Here is a 24,107-nt window from a genome sequence, read left to right on the forward strand (position 1 = left end):
AAAGTGTTGAATGGGTCAGAAAATGTTGGTAAACGCTATATATAGTCATAAGTGCATCCATACATGGGGTGGTCGTGGAAAGCCATTCCTTGAGTGAGAGTGTAATATTTTTGTTACCATCAGCAAGTGCTTCCCAAGCGGCATCAGGCTCGTCTGCTACCGCTTTGCGCTGTTTTAATCTCAAGGGGTGAGTCGCGTTTCTTTATGTTATTTTTTTCATAATTACATTGAGCGGGTCGATATAAATCCGACATTTATATTTCAGGGGTACCTTATATTTCCAGTACATTGACGTTGATAAGGGTCATATATGGGGTCATACATTTAAGCTAAGTGAAAGAGTGACAGATGTACATGTCTGGAGTTGTTTTGGGGATTGATAATTTGTCTCCAGTGAGGGATAAAGGGTTCTGTTGGAATTTATCTGAAGGCAGTTATACTTTCACTGTGCACTAATTGCATGCCTTTGAATGAAGAGGTCGCTGAACCTATTTTCTTGGGTGCGTAATTTTGGTTCATAGTAGATGATGTAGGCTACCTAACTAATGGTTGTGCATACCTAAGACACATCCTGGAAATCTGGATAGAGTACTGTATAGGGAGGGTACATAAAAAGTTGAGTATTGAATTTATTTAGGGGCAGTTGAATAATGAATTTATTGATTGATCAGGATGCTTATGTTAGGCCAATTTATTTTCCAATTAGTATTGTCATACATTCAGCCAAAGGTGCAGACTACTAATTTTCTTATGTAGCTTTTGACTATATTTCTCCAGTGCATTAGCCTTCAGACTTCTTTCAGCTATTCATAGATGAGCTGTGCTCCCTGTAAGGTGAAACATTTGAGGGGCTGACCCCTGCTGATATGGTGGTATGTGGAGGCAACATTCATGGCCCCTCTTAAACCATAAAGTTATACCTGAACATGTCATTTGTGGGATACATATTATAGAACTAGTATGCAAGGCAGAAAATGTGAAAGATATATTCTCTAGCAAAGTATTTGGAGTTTATTGGAGAAATAATAACCATTGCATATCGGTCCTTTGACAGCCATTTTGTGAGGCCTTCAAAGAAAACCTGTGTGCCTATAAGTACGCCCACTGCAGTTAGGCTATGTTGTCATTAATTATGTGAAAAGTTGATATTAAAAGGGAATATTCATGTCCTGAATTGCCTTCTACATGGATAGGACCAAGGCTTTGCAGATTCTCATCAACTGTAAACAGTTGACAACTATAGTTGACAATAGCAGCGTGAAAGCGCTCAATGGGAAGTGATTGTGTCTGATAATGCTAAAACATTGATGTTAATGTTGAAAACCTCATTAACACAGCAAACAATACCAGTTGCATGTGAAGTAAAAGTAAACAAATCCGTTTCCCTCCTCCCCCTCCTACCTGGTATTGTGACCAGGTTTCTATTGAAGTGTTCCAGCCATGGCTACCAAGGTCATGCATTTTAATCAGAAGAAGCATGTGAGCCACGTCAGCCATCACAGCTCTCACACTACTAAGCATGTTGTCAAGGAGCACTCTTCAAGGTAGGGAATTAGTGTTATTGCTCACATGCAGCACTATAGAAAGCAGCTTTTTTGGCAATACAGTAGCTGGAGCACAATAGTGTGGATGTACATAGTGCTGGTGTAGAGGGAATTGGAGTGGACAAGAGATGGTCTCCAGCATCAAATGTCCACCACCCCATGCGGCTTGCGACATTGGATGTTTCCTTGTTTTAGGGTCGTAGGGTCATAGCAGGCCAGTAGATGTTGCTTTATTGCTCCTTAGTAGCACTGCATCCTTAACCTCAGACCACCACAACCCTTTGGTGGTTGCGTCATTTGCTGTGCTTCAAACTGCAATTCCAAGGATATAGGAGTCTGTGGTGTGCTAAAGTGGGGGCGGGCAAATGGAACTGTACCCAATGAAGCCTCAAACTGCAAGCAGAAGCCAAAGTGTTGGGACCTATTGACCGGGTCATAGCAGGTCGTGACGTTGATGTTGTTATGCAACCCATGTTTAGTGTGCATGCCACTGCTTCACTGTGCCTGAAACATATGCTGAACCCTGTTCTAGAACCCAACCCATCAAGAAAAAACTATCCAGGTTCTGGACTCTTTACTAGTTATATTTGATAAGAAATTAAAGGGCAATTCTGTAACTTTTCAACCTCCTATTCATCATATCCAGCACCAAACCAGTGTCCATATATGTGAAAACAGCACATTTCTATGATCTGTGGTTAAAAAGACAAGAAGAAAGGTACAAAAAACAATGGTTCTCTGTGACACCACATGGTAGGATTCAAAGTAAAAAACAGTGATTTTATAAACCTGCAACGAGTTTCTAGCCCAAGGGAGGGTATTTTCTTGTTACTCACATCACCACGAGTATCATATATCATAGTGTTTTAAAATCCGTTTTTAAAATGTTTAACTTTGATGATATCATCCGATAGACATTTTTTTACTTAATATTTGCCATTTTCACATATGTTAAAACTGGTATTGTGCTGGAGATATTGAAAATGAGGTTGAAAAGGGAACTTTTGTCCAATACCAATGACCTCACTATCTAGGTGAAAACCACTAAATTAATTGCTTTATTAGCTTTTATGTCCCTTTTGGTTTTTGATATGAAATATATTCCGCAATTGTTTTTACATTTTAGAACCACAGTACCACCACAACAGTGCTGGCACTAAGTGTTTGTTTATCTTCCTGTCTACCTGTTCTAATGACTCTAATGACTGCTCTCTCTCCACAGGAAATCAAGCTCCAAGTCAGTGAACCAGGTGCAGCACACCCACGCCACAGAGGCTATGGCTGAACCAGCCTATACAGTGCCTGCGTTCAGGCAGAGGTGGGTCCAATAGGACAGTGTCTCCCAGCTACATTGGCCCAGTACAGAAACAACCCCTAGCCCTTACCCCTAGACACTTGTGTAGATCTGAAAGGATTAGATAGGTGTAAGCAATTTGGCAAAATCTACACCCAACTAAGATGGAACTATCTACCATACCTATTAAATTCTTTCAGGTTTACGTAAAGTGCATAGGGGAAGGGGCTAGGGGTTGTTTCTGGACAGGGCCGATATGTCATGCTGTTTTAGGTGTAAGGTAATATGAACAACAGTCAGATCTGACTGCAGGCAAAAACTACCAGGAGCTACCATGGTGACTGAAAAACACAGCAAATATACCAAATTGTGTCCTGGTGCATGTGTTGTGTTTCATTATACAGCAGGGATCATCAACTAGATTCAGCTGCGGGACGATTTTTATACAATGAAGAAAAAAACAATGAAATAAAACAAGCCCCCAATTGTGGAACCCTGTTATACAGGATGTGTTGGTTAGATGTTAATAACGGACCTATCTGACCTAACACTGGACAACATGTTGAAGTGTTCATCTGTATATTGTATATTCATGTATATTGTACCGGTAAATCAATTCTTATATTTCCTGCTGTGGAATATGTATGTAGGAGCGCCGATGAGATAGAGGAGTACCAGCGAGTGTCTAGTCATGTTGGGAAAGGACTTGCTTCAATTCAGAAGGAGCTCCACAGGATGAGAGTGGCCACAAAGACCCAAGTGGAGAATATTGCGATTAAGAGAGAGGTAATACACTGGATTGTGGAAGGATCATGTTATATACAGTGCTGCTGACAAAGGGTCATATATCAGATACCCTGTGGTTTGCAAATACCACAGTTAACAGATATGTAATATTTGATAGCTTTTTGCCTATAGTTTCTATTATCCTATTTCTAACTGTACTAACCTTATCACTGCTGGAGGAAAGGTTCCCCCTCATTTGCTAATGCAACCTATACTGTCTCTCCTCAGGTGCAGGAGATGATGCACAAGAAGATGACGTTGAGTACAGAGACGGACAAGGCCCCTGACTTCATGATGGCTCTGAGGCCCCACACTGTCTGGGAGAAGACTCCTGTCAAGCTGTTCTGCACCGTAGGCGGTCACCCCAGGCCTATTGTCAAATGGTTAGAAGTGCTCGCCTCTTATTGAACCACTCTTGTACTTCATTATGTATCAGTTTCCATATTGTGTATGCATCTAGTAACTACTATGATTAGCCATATAGTCTTTGAGATGTGACATGTTTTGTCAACAGCTTAGCAACTGCTTAATTTATAGACGGACAGTTTAGCAACATTTACCGACGATGGATTAGAATACACTTTTAATGAGCATTTACCTGCAGTTGTGGTTGTAAACTGGTTATAATTACATTTCAACCAGATTTTCCTCTGGGACAGTACTTGGCTGGCCTTCATTATGGTGTCTATTGGAGCTTTTTAGTGAGGTTTCCTCACTTTATGGCTCATTAGCACCATGTTAATAATCACATTAGCACCAATTACACCGTCCAACAGCCAGCACCTTGGTCTTGTCTAATGCTATAAATGTCTCTGCACATTTAACTTTTTATTGGAGGGACTTCACAGATATTTCGGCTATATTTTGTTTATGTTTATTGTCAACGGCCTCCCGAGTGGCGCAGTGGTCTAAGCTGTGCCATTAGAGATTCTGGGTTCGAGTCCACGCTCTGTCGCAGCCAGCCGTGACCGGGAGACCCATGTGCCGGCGCACAATTGGCCCAGCGTCGTCCAGGTTAGGGGAGGGTTTGGCCACCAGGGATGTCCTTGTCCCATCGTGCATTAGTGACTCCTGTGGCGGGCCGGGGGCAGTGCACGCTGACAAGGTCACCAGGTGTACGGTGTTTCTCCGACACATTGGTGCGGCTGGCTTCCGAGTTAAGTGGGCATTGTGTCAAGAAGCAGTGCAGTTGGGTTGTGTTTCGGAGGACGACCTTCGCCTCTCCCGAGTCCGTACGGGAGTTGCAGCGATGAGAGAAGACTAACTACCAATTGGATACCACGAAAACGGGGAGAAAAATAAATAAAAATGTTTCCTGTCTACACGGTCTCATTAGAAATGTTCAAAATAGTGATGTTTAACCATTGAAGTAAAGTCAAATATGCGACCATATTAGTTATGTCAATATTATGCCATATTAGTTATATGTCACATAGCAGACGTATTACAAACACGTCAGTACAGAGAATTCCATCAATACTGAGGTGTAAAAGAACCCATTTACTAACTTGATGCCTTGTATTTTCAGGTATAAGGGAGGAAAACCTGTTGACCCACTGAGTGCACCAGGAAAGTACAAGATTGAGAGCAAGTATGGAGTACACAGTCTGATTATTAGCAGGTACTGTACCTCACTCTAATTCACTGTCTCTTTTCATGTTAATTGGTTTAATTTGACCAAGGTCAAGTTCGGGTTCATTTCAACTTGATTAAGGACATTAACCGAAATTCAATTCACATACTGTAGTATTTGAAATCATTATTACACACATTAAATTGTGTTTAATTTCTTGAACTTACTGACGTCAAATGAAATTGTCACTTGCCTTGTTCTACTCTATGAAAAGGTGTTGTTTTTCCACTTGTTGTCAGGCAGTACCCATTGTCCCCCTTTGGTTGTTCCCTGTTGCCAGTGGAAGTGAATGGCAACCCAGTGAACCTGAAGGGTGGACGGGGTTGTTGCATTTCCTATTTAGTCTAAAGCCAGCTCCGCCTCTAAAGACAGCCTGCGTGTCGCTGGCCCGCCCGGCCCTCGTCTTCAAGACGCCTCAGCTGTTCACACCGAAGTGCTGACCTCCGTGTCATTCGATCCATTCATTCCTCCTCCCCCCTCTCTCTCGCTCTCTGCACTGAAGCTCTCCTACGTCGTCATTACGTTACTGGGTCAAAAAGGAGACCGCAGTTTAAGTTAGCCCTTCCCCCCTCCTCCGCCCCAACACGCTCTCTTTCATACCCCTTTCTTTTCCTCTCTTAATCAGTTAGTTGTCTTTGATAATATTTGAAGAGAAAGAGAGTAACAGTGGGAATAAAATGGCTGGAGATCCATATCACCCCAGCTGGGAAAATGGAAAACGGATCGTCTTTAAAATAGTACTTCCAGGGGGGAAGGTCACATTTCTCCTCTTCTATTCTCACCCTCGGTTTCTCCTTGGGAATGTCTGTCCTCACGATGTGCCGCCTTCTTAACGCCTTCTGCTGCTTCAGAACGTCGCCTTCTGTTCGACGGCGCTCTCAAGCCATGAGATCACTTTCCAAAATGCAATGTCTCCTTCTCACTCATGTCGTCAAACATTTGACTGGGATTAAAAGTCGTCCTTTAAAAGGCATGAAGGTGAAGGGGAGGATGTTATGAACTAAATACATTTCTTGGATGTTACACAGTCCTGAAGTCATTTAACACAATGCCAAAACACCCTATGACATTAACAGTTTTTAACCAATCAGCATTCAGGATTAGACCCACCTGTTGTATAAACAGTGATAATGAACAACACAATACACATGTACCATTTATTTGAACCAATGAAATCATAATATACTAATATCTGATTTCCTTCACTTTAGGTGTGTGGTGAGTGATACTGCTGAGTACAGCGCCGTGGCAACGAACTCCCATGGCTCAACTACCAGCAAGGCCTCTGTCACTGTCAAGAGTGAGTCTCTCTCTCTCTCTTTGAAGTATTTGCACTGAAGGATTTGAACTGCTATTAAAAGTTCCCTCAAGTGTCACTCTCCAACACAACAAACACCCAATGCATATGAATCTGAATGAAGTTTTTCATTTTTGAATATAATGTTTCTTCCGTTTCTAAAAATTATTTGTATTCCTCTTAGGACCAGCAGGAGGAGCCTATGGGTCCTGCCAGCTTTTTGGTCAAGGTGAGAGGAAAGAGTGGATTGAGGAGGAGGGTGGGTGGTGAACCAGCCCAGTGCTGCTGGAGTGGTGCCCAGACATGGCAGGCTTTGCTTGAGATCAGAGGCCACAAATAACAGTGTCTATCTAAGTGGCCTGATAAGCACTGGAAACTATTGTGAGCGTGACTTTGTGTTGTTCTGGCCCTGAGACAGTCAGCGAATGAAAACAAGGGGTTACTTATATTCAACACACACTGAAGGACCTTACAATGTCACAATAGAACAAACATTTACTAACACATCAACCATGATAATATTGGATTGTGCTAATATGGTTTGTTTACATATCACACTGACATTTCTCCATCCACAGATACATAATATCTGTATCTATTATATACTGATATCGGTATATGTTGTTTAAGTGTTTGGTTAACACAGATCATAGTAAGTACTATAGAGCATTATTGGTATACTCGAGATGTACTACTATATTAGCATATGTTGTCCTTGTCTTCTCCTCAGTGCCCCACCTGACTGTGATCCACCACAGTAAGCTGGAGATCACCATGCTGGATAGGTTTGGAGTGTCGTTCGGAACAGAGGGAGGTTCCATTAGTCTGGTGTGTACCATGGTGGTGGTCCCTGATCTGCCCAACGTACCACCACTGGCCCAGTGGTACAGAGACGGTGAGCGAGTGAACATTACTCAATGATACATCATCACAATACAGCACAACACAGGAGAGCCATACAGTACACTGTGTAAAAAGCACATCTTAATTCACAGCACATGTCCGTACAGCACAACCCAGCATATTACAGTATGACATAGAATGAAGGAACAGTTTTTGAAAACATTCTACAGATGCTATCCATGTTCTTACGGTCAACTCTCAACAACCACGAAGTACTAGATAAAGTGTTGTTATTCCGTCTCTGTTGTTGATCAGATAAACTGCTGAAGGCAGGGAAGTTGGCTGAGATTAATGTTGGTGGGGGCGCTGCCACTTTGACTTTGCCCCACCTGGCAAAGGATGATGAGGGTCTGTACACCCTCCGCATGTGGACGAAGGACGGCACCACCGAGCACAGCGCCTACCTCTTTGTGAAAGGTAAAGTCATATGGTCTTATAATAATTAAGTGATAATATTATAATTTGACAATAAAGTAGCATACACTCTTAGAAAAAATACGCTATCTAGAGCCTTAAAGGGTTCTTCGGCTGTCTCCATAGGAGAACCCTTTGAAGAGTCCTTTTTGGTTGCAGATAGAACCATTTTGGTTGTAGGTAGAACCCTTTTGGGTTCCATGTAGAGCCCTTTGTACAGAAGGTTCTACATGAAACCCAAAACGAAAATGGTTCTACCTGGAACAAAAAAACGGTGTGTAGAAACAACATATTTATATTTGAGAAATAAAATTTAATGTTATACATTAGAAAGGAAAGGATGTTTACTAGAATGCTATACATTAGAAACAATACCAGGTTTGAGGTTTATTGTTAAGAAACATTTAGTGATAAATGACAGTTCCTAGGGGCCCTTTAAACTTCAGGCCTGACTCAACACAAAGATATGCTCTAGGCATTTTACATACTGTATTCAGTTTGTAATCCCATACATATTTGCATGTGTTAACCCAAGTGACTTATACAGTATTGCTACTTTGTCTCCTTATTCTCTACATTCCCACCTCCTTATTCTCTTCCTTATTCCCCAGATGCTGCTCCCTCTGTGGCCGGAGCACCCGGTGCACCAATCAGCGTCAAGGCATTTGACATCAACTCAGACTACGTCCTGGTTGCCTGGAAACCCCCCAACACCACCAACGAGGCTGCCATCACCGGATACTTTGTGGACAAGTCAGTTTTAGTCATTTAGGACCTTACGTTAGACTCTCCCATCCAGAATCTCCAACAATAGTCAATAAAAGCAGATTTGATTGTAGTTGTTAGAAGATGTAGAAGACATAAAGGATGGCCATTGAGAGTGTAAGACAGTGGAGTGATTGTGAGAAACTTCACGGTCACATGATGTTTCAGACCTAATCTGGTAGAGCAATTGATTTTGTGAAGCTACCGGATCTCACAGAGCCAAACAAAGACTTGTGACGAAGGCATGCGAATTAGATTAGTAGATAAATGACTGATGGAATTACAAACATCTGCAGTATCATTGTTGATGTCCATTCAGACCAGCACTTTCACATATCAATGCATTCAATGGTTTATGATGTAATTCCTTCTCCTCCTGTACAGACGTGAGTCTGGTAGTGCTACCTGGTCCCAGTGTAACGACGCCCCAGTGCAGATCTGTAAGTATCCCGTGCACGGCCTGAACGTGGGTCACGCCTACCACTTCCGGGTCAGGGCTGTTAACAGTGCCGGGATCAGCAGACCATCCCGCGAGTCTGACAAGGTGACTGCCCTGGACCCAGCTGAGCGAGAGAGACTGCAAGGTACATAACCACACACACACTCATGATGTCTACTTGAGTGCATACTCAAAGGACATATTTGTATTCATATTTTTGGGTGAAATATCAGCCAGCAGATTGTGTCATCCATTACTTTTCAGTTTTTTCCTCTTTTGTAACAGTGATTAAACTGGATGGGAAACATGAAGTAGTGATTAAAGATGATGACCTGGAAGGTAGAGTATGCCAACAATAGTAACGGTCCAAAATATTGTGTGTCCTCTCATCTATTAAACAAAAACACTGGATAACAAATTAACCTTCCACACAGCATTAAAATCAACATATCCACAACATTTCCAGAACTGACCAATATCCATCAAAGCAAATACCTGTTGAATATATTGTATCGGCAAAAGCCCTTACAATATACAATACTATACACATGAATATATGGACACATAAATACTTGTGTTCTCAGTACCTTAAAGGAGAAGTTGAAGGATTTCTCCCCTTATTGTCTCATCATTATTAATCAATAAACCCTTGCGCTTCCTGCTCACCTCCTGCTTTTAGATTGGACTTTGGCATTGCCATAGTAACAACTCTAATGATAGTAGTCATATTAATATCAAAACTTCATAATAAGAATGAATAAAAACTTTTCTAAGAAACTTAATTGACAACACTGGACTAACGGTAAGATGAACACCATAATAAATAAGAAACTAACAAGCCAGCTCTTTGAACTTAGATTTAACATGGGTAGATTACATTTACAGTTGAAGTCGGAAATTTAAATACACCTTAGCCAAATACATTTAAACTCAGGTTTTCACAATTCCTGACATTTAATCCTAGTAAAAATTCCCTGTCTTAGGTCAGTTAGGATAACCACTTCATTTTAAGAATGTGAAATGTCAGAATAATAGTAGAGAGAATGATTTATTTCAGCTTTTATTTCTTTCATCACATTCCCAGTGGGCCAGAAGTTTACTTACACTCAATCAGTATTTGGTAGCATTGTCTTTAAATTGTTTAACTTGGGTCAAACGTTTCAGGTAGCCTTCCACAAGCTTCCCACAATAAGTTGGGTGAATTTTAGCCCATTCCTCCTGACAGAGCTGGTGTAACTGAGTCAGGTTTGTAGACCTCCTTGCTCGCATATTTTCAGTTCTGCCCACAAATTTCCAGGGCTTTGTGATGGCCACGCCAATACCTTTACTTGGTTGTCCTTAAGCCATTTTTCCACAACTTCAGAAGAATACTTTGGGTCGTTGTCCATTTGGAAGACCCATTTGCGACCAAGCTTTAACTTCCTGACTGATGTCTTGAAATGTTTCTTCAATATATCCACATCATTTTCTTCCTCATGATGCCATCTATTTTGTGAAGTGCAACTGTCCCTCCTGCAGCAAAGCACCCCCACAACATGATGCTGCCACCCCCGTGCTTCACGGTTGGGATGGTGTTCTTTGGCTTGCAAGCCTCCCCCTTTTTCCTCCTAACATAAAGATGGTCATTATGGCCAAACAGTTCTATTTTTGTTTCATCAGACCAGGGGACATTTCTCCAAAAAGTACGATCTTTGTCCCCATGTGCAGTTGCAAACCGTAGTCTGGCTGTTTTGGAGCAGTGGCTTCTTCCTTGCTGAGTGGCCTTTCAGGTTATGTTGATATAGATACTTTTGTACCTGTTTCCTCCTGCATCTTCACAAGGTCTTTTGCTGTTGTTCTGGGATTCATTTGCACTTTTCGCACCAAAGTACGTTCATCTCTAGGAGACAGAACGCATCTCCTTCCTGAGCGGTATGACGGCTGCGTGGTCCCATGGTGTTTATACTTGCGTACTATTGTTTGTACAGATGAACGTGGTACCTTCCGACATTTGGAAATTGCTCCCAAGGATGGAGGTCTACAATTTTTTTTCTGAGGTCTTGGCTGATTTCTTTTGATTTTCCCATGATGTCAAGCAAAGATGCAGTGAGTTGGAAGGTAGGCCTTGAAGTACATCCACAGGTACACCTCCAATTGACTCAAATTATGACAATTCGCCTATCAGAAGCTTCTAAAGCCATGACATAATTTTCTGGAATTTTCCAAGCTGTTGAAAGGCACAGTCAACTTAGTGTATGTAAACTTTTGTCCGACTGGAATTGTGATAAAGTGAATTATAAGTGAAATAATCTTTCTGTAAACAATAGTTGGAAAAATGATTTGTGTCATGCACAAAGTAGATGTCCTAACCGGCTTGCCAAAACTATAGTTTGTTAACAGGAAATTTGTGGAGTGGTTGAAAATGAGTTTTAATGACTCCAACCTAAGTGTATGTAAACTTCTGACTTCAACTGTATTTTCCTTATAACTTATATCCTTCATTTTTCATATCCAAAAGTCATCCTTTATCTTAACCCATTATCTACCTCTTGATGCTAATATTGTAACTAAAGCGATCTAAACTAACCCCTAATGTAATTCCATAATAATTCATACTAAATGAACCTCAAATGTACTTTAAAGTTGATGTAATTATTATTGATCAAATAATAAGTTTTATGAAGTATTGTTCAATGCCATTCAATCCCAATATAGGTTACGTTACATTGCCGGGGGAGCCTACAGATATGCATGCCTCAGAGATATTCAAATCATATATCGTGCTGAGCTGGAAACCCCCCAGCCCTCGTGGACGGGCACCACTGTGGTACATCATCGAGAAGGTGTGTGGCTGCTCCTTTCCCCTTCCCATCTATGTAGATTTCTCAGTACACAAACTATAATAGATTAGACAGTCCATTAATCTTTTCACAACTTTCAATCTGTCTAAAGTGCAGTAATATTTTAGCAAAATGGCAGAAATAACAGCTGGCAGGTATGTAGCTAAAGGCATTTTACTAATGAGATTAGTGATTCAATGACGTTGTAGAAGGCTTTACCTTTCATTTGCCCTCCCGTCCCAAATATCCACTAGTCCATGTCAGGCACTGGGGCTTGGCAGAGGATCAACACAGCAGTGAAACTGCAGTCCCCTCGCTACCCCGTTTTTGATTTGGAAGCCGGGAAAAAGTACCAGTTCCGTGTGTATTCTGAGAACTTGTACGGCACCAGCGAGGCCTCTAAGCCTACAGATCCCATCGAAAAGGTGGATGAGCATGGTAAGAGTGGGGTTTAGCACACACACACACACACACACACACACACACACACACACACACACACACACACACACACACAAAATGTATGATACATGCATTTACAAACAGCGACAGTCAAGGAGTCCTTCCAATTCTACTTTGATAAATGAGACTCTGTTTAACATATGTTTCAGGTAGTGAGCGGCCTGTTGGTATGTACAATATAAAGCCCAACATTTATCTCTTATTTTAAACGCACTGAGATTTATGTCATGTGACTATCACGTTCCTGTAATGTCACAATCACAAATCGGTCTTTCACCCCATTAGTATTTTGGAGAAACTAACTACCAATGATGGGCATGATGAAGTCACATCAAATCCTACAGTATCCTCACCCTAACATCACAATCCCAAAATACGTTTCTTCTCCACAATATTCATGATTGATAATAGTACACTCTTGTCTGACACGAACTCCCTAAATGAAAGATGCATGACATCATGTATCATCATAACTGAAAAGAATGCCTCTGTCATCCCTTGCCGAAGGTACGTTTTGTGGAATATAGTCCACAGGTTTACAGAATGGTTATTGTGTTCATTGTTCTTTATATTTCTGTATCTCCTCATAACATTGTACCAAGATATCGCGTCACATCGGGTATGTTTTGCATTATGAGAAATGCCAAATTTATCCCATCTTGAATGAAGGTGTTTATAAATGATGACGATCATTTATTTGAAGATTAAATTGAAGATGTGTGTATTTCTAACTCCTAAGCTCGTATACTCTGTTACTGTGTAGTAATGATACATCAATTCAATATATCCAGTCCCCAACATGCATGTGTTTTGCCTGTGTAGGTGTTCCCTCCGCTCCTGGTCAGGTGGTTGCCACCAGGAACACCAAGTCCTCTGTGTTTGTGCAGTGGGACCCCCCCAAACACCCCAACCACCTCATGGGGTACTACATAGATGCCTCTTTGGTGGGATCAAAGACCTGGGCCCCATGCAACCATAAGCCCTACAAGCACACCAGGTAGCCATTTAAACATATATGTTTGTCTACTAGTTATCTATTGAAACTACTGCAGTGATTTAATATCAGATATGTTATTAAAGGAGACGGGACAGTGAATGTAGTGTGACAGCCCTCTGGTTGAGAATAATCCAGAAAAAAAATCTTTGCAAACGAGACACTGATTTGGAAAAATCCTGTCACCTACAGTGCCTTCGGAAAGTATTCAGACCCCTTGACTTTTTCCACATTTTGTTACATTACAGCCTTATTCTAAAATGTATTCAATAAAAACAAATCCTCAGCAATCTACACACAATACCCCATAATGACAAAGCAAAAACAGGTTTTTAGAAATTTTTGCAAATGCATTAACAATATAGAAACACATCTTATTTACAGAAGTACTCAGACCCTTTGCTATGAGACTCCTGTTTCCAATGATCATTCTTGAGATGTTTCTACAACTTGATTGGCGTTCACCTGTGGTAAATTCAATTGGGGCAACTGCCTATAAAAGGTCCCACAGTTGACAGTGCATGTCACCGCAAAAACCAAGCCATGAGGTTGAAGGAGTGTCCGTAGAGCTCCGAGCCAGGATTGTGTCGAGGCACAGATCTGGGGAACGGTACCAAAAATTATCTGCAGCATTGAAGGTCCCCAAGAATACAGTGCCCTCCATCATTCTTAAATGGAAGAAGTTTGGAGCCACCAAGACTCTTCCTAAAGCTGGCTGCCCGGCCAAACTGAGCAATCGGTGGAGAAGGGCCTTGGTCAGGGAGGTGACCAAGAACCAGATGGTCACTCTGACAGACCTCTAGAGTTCCTCTGTGGATATGAGAGAACCTTCCAGAAGGACAACCATCTCTGCAGCACTCTACCAATCAGGCCTTTATGGTAGGGACTGGTGGCAGGGACTGGGAGACTAGTCAGGATCGATGGAAAGATGAACGGAGCAAAGTACAGAGAGATCCTAGATGAAAAACTGCTCCAGAGCGCTCAGGACCTCAGACTGGGGCGAAGGTTCACCTGAAAGAGAACCTGAAGAGACCTGAAAATAGCTGTGCAGCGACACTCCCCATCCAACCTGACAGAGCTTTGGGGGATCTGCAGAGAAGAATGTGATAAACTCCCCAAGTACAGGTGTGCCAAGCTTTGTAGCGTCATACCCAAGAAGACTCAAGACTGTAATCGCTGCCAAAGGTGCTTCAACCAGGTACTGGGTAAAGGGTCTGAATACTTATGCAAATGTAATATTTCAGTTTTGTACTTTTTATATATTTGCAAAAATTCTAAAAACCTGTTTTTGCTTTGTCATTATGGGGTAGATTGATAAGGGTGGAGTAAGGAATTCATCAATTTTAGAATAAGGTTGTAACGTAAGAAAATGTGGAAAAAGTCAAGGGGTCGGAATACTTTCCGAAGGCACTGGATATATTGTCCAGGTCTTAGAGTCAGCAATACCACCTTCAATTAAAGACGTATAGATGATCATGTTAAATTTCACTGTTTTAGGTTTGTGGTCCATGGACTGACCCCGGGGGAGACCTATGTGTTCCGTGTCCAGGCTGTCAACATCTATGGCCTCAGTGATGAGTCCCAGGAGTCTTCTCCTATTGCTGTGGAGCCCGCCCTCAGTGAGTATCAATAGAATGTTGCCATATAAGAAATGCAGGATTGCAATCAATTAATACAATTGTATTTATAAAACCCTTTATACACCAACAGTGTAAAGTGCTTCACAGTAACCTTAACTAGACCCCCAAAGAGCAAGCAGTATTGCCTTACTATCAATACTTAACTTTGACTATTTTCCTTTGTCCAATGCTAAATATGAATGATTTTATTGTTTCATCTAGAGAGGGGAGTGGAGTATGGTATGTATTAAGTTGTTCTGTAATCTAGGGGTGTTTTAATGCACAGTTTTGCTCATGAACAGGTTCACCACCAGACTTATTCACTGTCCCTTCCCCCAACTTTTGCTGTATCTGTGCTCTGAACTCTTGTTAGAGTATCACAGTATTATCGTGTGCTTCCTTTCAAATAACCCACCATATTGTACATACAGTTTAACCACTATCACTGTATAACAAAAAAAACTCATGCAACTGTATGACAAATCCCATATAAACAAATGTCAGTTTGAAATGAAAAATTTGTCAATTTTACATGATGGAAAGGTATTCTGAATTTACCTGTGTGCCACAGCGACGCCCAGTGCACCTCATGGCATCACCATGCTGAGCTGTGACGGAGCCTCTATGATCATTGCCTGGAACAGTCCCAAGCACTGCGGTGGCTCCAAGATCAACGCCTACTACGTCGACAAGCGTGATGCAGACAGCCTGGCCTGGAAGGAGGTCAACTCTGCCCCTACCAAGACCAGGACCTACACGGTACGTCACGTGGTGTCAGAAGTGGCATCTGGTTAGGATAAATAGGTTTGGTTCTTCATACATAATGGTTTAATAACTGCAGTGTTGATAGTGTGAACAGTATGTACTCTTCTCTCTGCATCTAAATAATAGATTAGATCTATAATACAACTTTGCCATTCAAAATCAATAGCAAATATGTAGCTACTTTTAGCAACACTGTTGAAAATACTGGATATATTTGTGTCCCTGTCTCATTATTGTCCCCTTCTCTTCAGGTTGATGGGCTGACGGAGGGAACCTTCTATGAGTTTAAGGTCCAGGCTGGGAACCTGGCAGGTGTGGGCGTGCCCTCTGCTCCCAGCACACCTCTGAAGTGTGAGGCCTGGACTTCCGCAGTACCTGGTAAAGTAGCCATCTTAATGAGTATTTTTTATCATTAGTGTTGTGGTACTGTACAATGTCCCTGTTACTTATTTCATTTTAAATTAAGTTATTTAATTGGAAATATGTTCCAGCTATGGGCAGTGAGATTGTGCAAGGTTACTGTTTGACCTTTGACCTTTAGGTCCAGCCTATGACTTGGCCTTCAGAGAGGTCAGAGGTGACTCCCTGGTCATCCTGTGGAAGGCCCCTGTCTACACCGGCGCCAGTGCCGTCACTGGATACATCGTGGAGATGGCCAAGAAGGGCCATCACTACCACCCCCTGAATGAAGAGGCTATTGGCCACTGTTACCTGCAGGTAAACAAGCAGCTACAGCATGTAGACCTGCAGACATGATGATTCACATCATCTCTGCAGAGTTTGAATATTGAATCTTGTAATATGTGTGCGTCAAACTCAAAAATGTAGTTTGAATCATGTATTGATATAGAAAGGTTCATTAAACTTCATGTTGTGCTCATGTAACTCAAGTTAGGATTCGGTTTACAATGAACAATGAAATGTTTAATGGATGTAATGATTTGTTGGCGCTGTATAGGTGACTGGTCTGGAGGCAGGAGCAGAGTATACGTTCAAAGTGAAGGCTGTCAATGCTGAGGGAGTAGGAAAGGCCTCCCAGACATCTGAGCCAGTGGTTGCCAAGGCTCTGCCAGGTAATATCAGTTAAAGGACAGCTATATGACAACTGTATTTACTGTTTGACAACTTCAGTCTGATATAGCCTGTTGGATTTGTGTTTGAAAGGTTTTGTTGTAGGAACATATGACACACACACCTCCATTGGTTTTGAGCAGGGTTTTCATTAGCTTTTGGTTTGAACAGTTTTGCTGATGCATAATATGTAACATTTCCTCTCCACCACTCAGCAATAAAGGTTATTTTTTTGTCTGTTTTCATGTGTTAAGGCACCCAGGAGATCCAGTGTGGAGTGGATGAGGACACTGGTGATATTTTCCTGTCATTCGAGGCCTGTGAGATTTCTGAGACCTCCAACTTTGCTTGGTCTAAGAACTACAAAGAAATCAGTGACTCAACAAGAGTCGCCATAGAAACTAAGGGCAAACAGTAAGTGGGTTTTTACGTCTTTATTGACCACACAACCACACTAAAGATTTTTGTCAACATAATTTGTTTCAACATTCATTTCTTTTCCAGCTCTAAGCTGACTTTCGTCAACCCAGACGTGAGTGATTTGGGTGCCTTCTCTGTGCATGTGACTGACACTGATGGAGTTTCTGCTAGCCACACCGTGACAGAGGATGGTAGGTTTGGATACACCCCTAGACTCAGATTTAAAAATATAGATATGTTTCTTGTCAAAGTTTATACCGATATTCTTCATTCTTGAATTTATCTTGCAGCCCTGAACACCATGCTGGAACTCAGCTACAACATCAGACATCCAAGTGAGTATTATGCTTCAATATGCATCTTTGTCAGGGGTGAAGTGTCACATAGGAATCTTTTCACAGTACCACAACAAATATCCCTTGAGAATTGATCATTTCTTTGTTGGTTTCTTCGTCCAGTTGTCCCACTGAAGCACCAACTGAACTATGAGGTTCTAGAGAAGGGCCACGTGCGTTTCTGGCTGCAGTGCCTCAAGATGTCACCCGCCGTCACCTATAGGTTCATTGTCAATGACAAGGAGGTCACCAGCAGTGATGTAGGTGCCAAACCGACAACCTCAAACATTGCTTATTAATCAAGGAAAAGAAAGGTGTACTAGATGGCACAGTTAACAAAGCAACATAATTTTTTTTTAAATGCATGTAAACATGATGCCTTTTTCTGTACTCTGAATTTCACTGATTAATTGAATTCAGTAATATTTTATTCATCCCACAAGGGGCAATTATGCAGTGTGGATATAAATAACATGAGATATGAGACATAATCGTATGAAATATATAAACAGTGAAACATAAAGGTAATAGTTATTAAGAAACATGCCTGGGGGCGGCAGCGTAGCCTAGTGGTTAGAGCGTTGGACTAGTAACCGGAAGGTTGCAGGTTCAAATCCCCGAGCTGACAAGGTACAAATCTGTCGTTCTGCCCCTGAACAGGCAGTTAACCCACTGTTCCTAGGCCGTCATTGAAAATAAGAATTTGTTCTTAACTGACTTGCCTAGTTAAATAAAGGTAAAAAAAAAAAAAAAACATGCCTGATATAATGATGATATGTGTTTTGTATGTTCTACAGAGCCACAAGATCAGCCATGACGTGAACACCGGGGTGATCCAGATGACTGTGGATCACTTCTCCAAGGCCAGCGAGGCCACCTACACCGTCCAGATCCACGACGGCAGAGCCAAGAACCAGAGCTCTCTGGTCCTGGTGGGAGATGGTGAGAGGGGATTTAATATACAGTACGTTAGACCTGGGTTCAAATACTATTTGAAATGATTTCAAATACTTTATCTGGGCTTGATCCAGTGTCCTGGCGCAATAGAACCAATAGAATAGTCAATAAAAACACAAACTCAGCCCATCTGGCAATCCAGGTAGACTAAAGCAAACACTAAAATGATTTGATAGATTTCAAATAGTGTTTGAACCAAAGTCTGATAGACACATATGATAATAGTAAGCATTTTCTTTTTTACTCTAAGGCTATGGTGCTAGACTGTAAGAGGTTGGGTATTAGGTTAAGTACTGACATTGTTGTGTTCTGTTCTCAGTGTTCAAGGCTGCCTTGAAGGAGGCTGAGTTCCAGAGGTCAGAGCACATCAGGAAACAAGGTATTCTATCCTAGTACACAGATGATTGATGGCACATATTTGATCTATAGTATGAAAGTTTGTGTAATTTTTCAAGACTTTGTTGTCTTGATATCATACATTAGTAATCAGCTGGTCTGTTAGTTTGATTTTCAACATTTCAGATTGCGCTGTAGATTAAGTTTGTACTGGTCCTATGTGGTTCAGTTGGTAGAGCATGGTGCTTGCAACGCCAGGGTTGTGGGTTCGATTCCCACAGGGGACCAGTATGAAAAATGTATGCACTCAATACTGTAAGTCACTCTGAATAAGAGCATCTGCTAAATTACGTACATTTAAAAATGTACTGTATATTGTGATATTAGTTGAAAAAAATAAAATATTTTTTATCATGTTTAGGTCCCCACTTTGCTGAGTACCTTTCCTACCATGTGGATGATGATTGTACTGTTCTGCTCGTCTGCAAGGTAACAAACATGTTTTCTAGGACTTGTTATTGTGGTTACAGATATATATTTACTTCAGGTTGAAACTGTGTACACATTTATAATTATTGGGGCTTTGCTGTTTACCCATTAAATTGTTGGGAGCATATATAGTTTGTGGGACTTCATTTTTCTACGGTTTACTCTCTGTTAGTCAGCACCTCTACAGACATGTTTGGGTGTGCTTCAGCTCATGCTTTTTACTAGGCTTTGCAGTGATTTAAAAGTGGCAGGACAGATTGTATTCTGTATGTGTTCGTGTCTCAGGTTGCCAATGTGAAGAAAGAGACTGTGTTCCACTGGTTCAAGGATGAGGAGGAGATTGTTCTGGAGACCCCTCCTAACGTGATGTCTGGATCCGTTGCTCTCCCCATCTCCTTGGTAACTACTGCTGTGAACCTTGAAAGCAATGACCGCACAAGGAATACAACTGCTCAAGGGAACTCTTTTTAAAACATTTTTTTTAGACATTTTCTTATATTAATATTGACCCTATTTTTCAATTTCCCACAGTATCGCTTTTTGTTCCAAGATCATGATACTATCTAAAATATTGCAAAATTTTTCTGAATTGATAATATAATCTCTGTAAATAGTACCTTTTTTCTTCAGTTCTCCAGAAAAGACCAGGGCCATTACAAAGCTAAACTCAGTGATGACAGAGGGAAAGACACTTCTGTCTTTGACATTTCTGGCCAAGGTACACTCCTGCTCCATGATCTATAATCTGATTATTGATACAATATCATTTCCTTTAACAGGACATATTGAAAAAGAATTCCTCTTTCTACAAATATTCTGTTTTTGATTTGCAGTGTTTGACGATATTATCAACGCCATTGCCCACATTGCTGGTATGTACTTTGTATCAAAACACCTGCTAGGAAAAATATTGATGTTCTCCTTTGCATTGTTGTGGTTGTGAAGGTACTTAGTGTTGATGTACTTGTGAAGGTACTTAGTGTTGTTGTGGTTGTGAAGGTACTTTGTTTGGTGTGGTTGTGAAGGTACTTAGTGTTGGTGTGCCTGGGAAGGTACTTAGTGTTGGTGTGCTTGTGAAGGTACTTAGTTTGGTGTGGTTGTGAAGGTACTTAGTGTTGATGTGCTTGTGAAGGTACCTAGTGTTGGTGTCCTTGTGAAGGTACTTAGTGTTTGTGTGCTTGTGAAGGTACTTAGTGTTGGTGTGCTTGTGAAGGTACTTAGTGTTGGTGTGCTTGTGAAGGTACTTAGTGTTGGTGTGCCTGTGAAGGTACTTAGTGTTGGTGTGCCTGTGAAGGTACTTAGTGTTGGTGTGCTTGTGAAGGTACTTAGTGTTGGTGTGCTTGTGAAGGTACTTAGTGTTGGTGTGCTTGTGAAGGTACTTAGTGTTGGTGTGCTTGTGAAGGTACTTAGTGTTGGTGTGCTTGTGAAGGTACTTAGTGTTGGTGTGCTTGTGAAGGTACTTAGTGTTGGTGTGCCTGTGAAGGTACTTAGTGTTGGTGTGCTTGTGAAGGTACTTAATGTTGGTGTGGTTGTGAAGTCTCTGCCTCTCCTTTTCCTCTCAGGGTCTTCTGCCTCTGAGCTGGTTCTTCAGTGTACCCCAGAGGGCATCAGGCTCCAGTGCTACATGAAGTACTACACAGAGGAGATCAGGACTGCTTGGTTGCACAAGTACGCACATCTCATCCTCTACATCACACTCCGCAAGGCCGGTTACACAGTATGCAGCCATTTTGGAGATGAGATTTGAAGGCATACTTTAACATATGTCAATCAATGGATGTTTCTAGATACTATTTTTATTTATTTAAGTTTAGACTGTAGGGTAGATTTGTCTGTTGGTCTTACCTCAACTTAAAGTATCCATCCTTTAAATATAACTGGAAAGACAGCAATGCAGGGGTTTCATTTAGACAAATAAACCTGACCATATCCGTTTAGGGATAGCAAGATCTCGTCGTCTGAGAAGATGAGGATCGCCGGCACAGCTGAGATGGCCTGGATGCAGATCAGGGAGCCATCAGAGAAGGAGAAGGGACACTACTCTATCCAGATTATGGATGCCACCAAGTCCCACACTCGCACATTCGACCTCTCCGGACAAGGTTAGCATCGTGAGAGAAAAAATCCCAGCGGGCAAAACAATGTCACAATGTTGAAATTATGTCATTACAACCAGAAGTTTTGACCACTAGGATTGTTTAAATTGTACTTAGCTTGTCTTTGTAGATTATGTCTTATCATGTCAATTTGTCTTTTTGTAGCATATACCGATGCCTATGAGGAGTACCTGAGACTCAAGTAAGATACTTATTGCTGTGCTTTTCTTCTTATGGTTTTTCGTTCAAAGTTGTTGTTTTTTTGCAAAATGCAACACATTTAACAATCAAAGTATTAAAAGTTCAACAGGGTTTATAAGACAAGAATTTGTCCTCATCATATACACACTGCCAAATGTTTTGGTAATACACCAAGTCCTTGATTTATAACAAAATAATGACATTGTTATCTTTCAGGGCTGCAGCCTTCGCTGAGAAGAGTGAGTAGACTATATTTACACAATACATATTATCCTAGTGATTACGTGACAACAAGTACTAATTGACTGTTCTAATCCTCAGACCGTGGTAGAGTGGTTGGTGGTCTGCCAGATGTGGTCACCATTATGGAGCAGAAGGTGGGATATACTATGCACTCTAAACAAACTTTATATCATGATGTCATAAGCTTGTATAAGATTGTGACTGTATTGAAAATACATGGTCTCACGTTGAGAATTGCGTGCATATTTAAGAGATCTTTCTCTCTGACCTCTGTCTCTCTGACGTCTGACCTCTCACTCCCTGACCTCTCCTCTCCACCGTCCTCTGTCCACCTTCAGACCCTGAGCCTGACCTGCACAGTCTGGGGTGACCCCAGTCCAGAGGTCACCTGGTTCAAGAATGAAAATGAGGTAGTCTCCACTGAGCATGCCAAGATAACACTTGAGGCCAATAAGTTCGCCAGCCTCACCATCACCGCCGTCACGTCCGAGGATTCTGGCAAGTACAGCATCAACGTACGGAACAAATATGGCGGGGAGTTCGTGGAGATCACCGTGAGCGTCTACAAGCAAGGCGAGAGCCCCCCCGAGCCCAAAATGGGAGGGAGAGGAGCAACACCTGCACCCCTGGCCTCCAAGACCCCTGCCCAAACCCCTACTCCTGCCCAAACACCCACCCCGTCCCTTAAGTCCCCCACCCCATCCCTAAGGTCCCCCACCCCAACCGCCAAATCCCCAACCCCGACTCCTAAGTCCCCAACCCCCCCTAGGCGTGTTAAGTCGCCCAGCCCTGCCAGATCTCTCAAGTCACCAACCCCCACTAGAAAGTAACCAGGGATGTTGATGCCTGAGAAGGCTTGAGGCGTTTCCTGCTACTGTTTTATAGCATGAGTTGAGTGAAACCAGAAGCTGTTACATGAAGGTATCCATTTTAGATGTCATATGTCATATAGCTTGGTCACTGAGCTTTAACAGGCAAGAAATGTTGAAAAAATAAATGAACAGAGTAGATGTTAATCATAAGTGTTAATCATAGAAAAAGCTGCACCTTCCACTATACTGTACTATATAATGGAATGTCTGAAGACCTGGGATCAGCCTGCCTAAAGTGCCAGGTGGGCGGAATTTTCCATTGCAACAGGCCAGCTCAATCAAGTACAGCTAAATTATTTGAAGTGAATTCAAATGGTATTTGAGCCCAGGTCTGAATGTCTGTGTCCATTTCTCTATGGATGGTGAATAGATGTCAGAGAGTGCAGACGGAAGACACACAGCCAGTGCCGTCCGCACTGCAGTCACTATGCCAGAGAAGTTACGTTTGTCTGCACCGTGTTGCATTTCCCCCTTTGCTTTGTGTTAGAAATAAAACCTCACTTATCACCTCTGTTGTCTTTTCCTGTCATTCTTTCTTTGTATTTCCCTCACTTGTCTCCTCTCATCTCCTAATTGTCTTTCTTTTAAGGAGGGACCTGTTAGTCATTTACCAATAACTTTAGACGATACGGACTTCTGTATGGCACAATATCCTTTTGGGATTCTCCTCAAAGATGTATTAAGGACATGTTAAATATTATACATTAATACAAATGTACACTCCACAGAAGAGGTCACATTTGGGGAAAACACTCTACCTATAAAGAATACTACTAATGTGTTCCCTTTCACCCAAACAAGATACTACTAGCCTGACTTCTTCCAAACCTCTGAAGGGAGAGGCAGGGACTGTCATGTGATGTGTTTAGCCAAAACTGTGAATGGGGTGAAGATTGCAGTAGGTTTGATCTATTAGCATAAAAAAACTAAAATCCACAGCCATCATTGACTGCTCACTTTTTTACTTCAGTCATACGACAGCGATGCCAGTCAGGGTTGACTTACTGGCTGTGATTCTAAATGTTCAACTTATTGGACAATTTAACACATTCAATGGGATTTTAAAAGCTGAACGAGCTAGCTATCATTGCTGACTATGAAGTAAGTCTAGTTTGTTGACATTATGACATTCAATTGAGTGCAAGGCCTCTTTTCTTTCTCCCCTGAAATTTTCAGTAAGATTTGAAAAGATCCTTTGTGGTGTACTGTCTGTACTTGAATTTCCACACAGGTGGAGTGTATTTTCCACAAATGTAATGAATGAAGAATGTCTACAAAAATATGGTAAAATCAAACAGTTATTGGAAGTTTCACCTGTGGTAGTTTGTGAGTCAACTGTTTCACTTAAATAGC

At 41.6% G+C, this 24,107-nt stretch overlaps 1 protein-coding gene across 5 annotated transcripts; it reads left to right on the forward strand.

The window, feature by feature from the left end:
- The first annotated feature begins 104 nt into the window (after positions 1–104).
- LOC129837214 (myomesin-2-like) lies at positions 105–23,265 on the forward strand. Of its 5 annotated transcripts, XM_055903200.1 has the most exons (39): positions 105–187; positions 1,418–1,544; positions 2,767–2,862; positions 3,489–3,624; positions 3,853–4,007; positions 5,153–5,245; positions 6,469–6,557; positions 6,739–6,783; positions 7,285–7,449; positions 7,713–7,874; positions 8,483–8,624; positions 9,021–9,220; positions 9,361–9,414; positions 11,770–11,897; positions 12,149–12,332; positions 12,506–12,523; positions 13,179–13,353; positions 14,848–14,969; positions 15,192–15,209; positions 15,541–15,728; positions 15,986–16,112; positions 16,276–16,451; positions 16,693–16,807; positions 17,060–17,219; positions 17,310–17,416; positions 17,516–17,560; positions 17,684–17,820; positions 18,358–18,502; positions 18,837–18,896; positions 19,275–19,342; positions 19,628–19,741; positions 19,973–20,060; positions 20,176–20,214; positions 20,905–21,010; positions 21,281–21,444; positions 21,604–21,640; positions 21,856–21,878; positions 21,961–22,016; positions 22,221–23,265. In XM_055903200.1, the coding sequence occupies exons 2-39, from the start codon at positions 1,441–1,443 to the stop codon at positions 22,710–22,712; spliced, it is 4,533 nt and encodes a 1,510-aa protein (XP_055759175.1). In that variant the 5' UTR covers positions 105–187; positions 1,418–1,440; the 3' UTR covers positions 22,713–23,265. The 5 variants fall into 5 exon arrangements, with proteins under 5 accessions (XP_055759175.1, XP_055759183.1, XP_055759192.1 ...); XM_055903208.1 differs by lacking the exon at positions 15,192–15,209; XM_055903217.1 differs by lacking the exon at positions 12,506–12,523.
- The last annotated feature ends 842 nt before the right edge of the window (positions 23,266–24,107 follow it).

Source organism: Salvelinus fontinalis, chromosome 3, assembly GCF_029448725.1.
Source record: "Salvelinus fontinalis isolate EN_2023a chromosome 3, ASM2944872v1, whole genome shotgun sequence".
NCBI lineage: Eukaryota > Metazoa > Chordata > Actinopteri > Salmoniformes > Salmonidae > Salvelinus > Salvelinus fontinalis.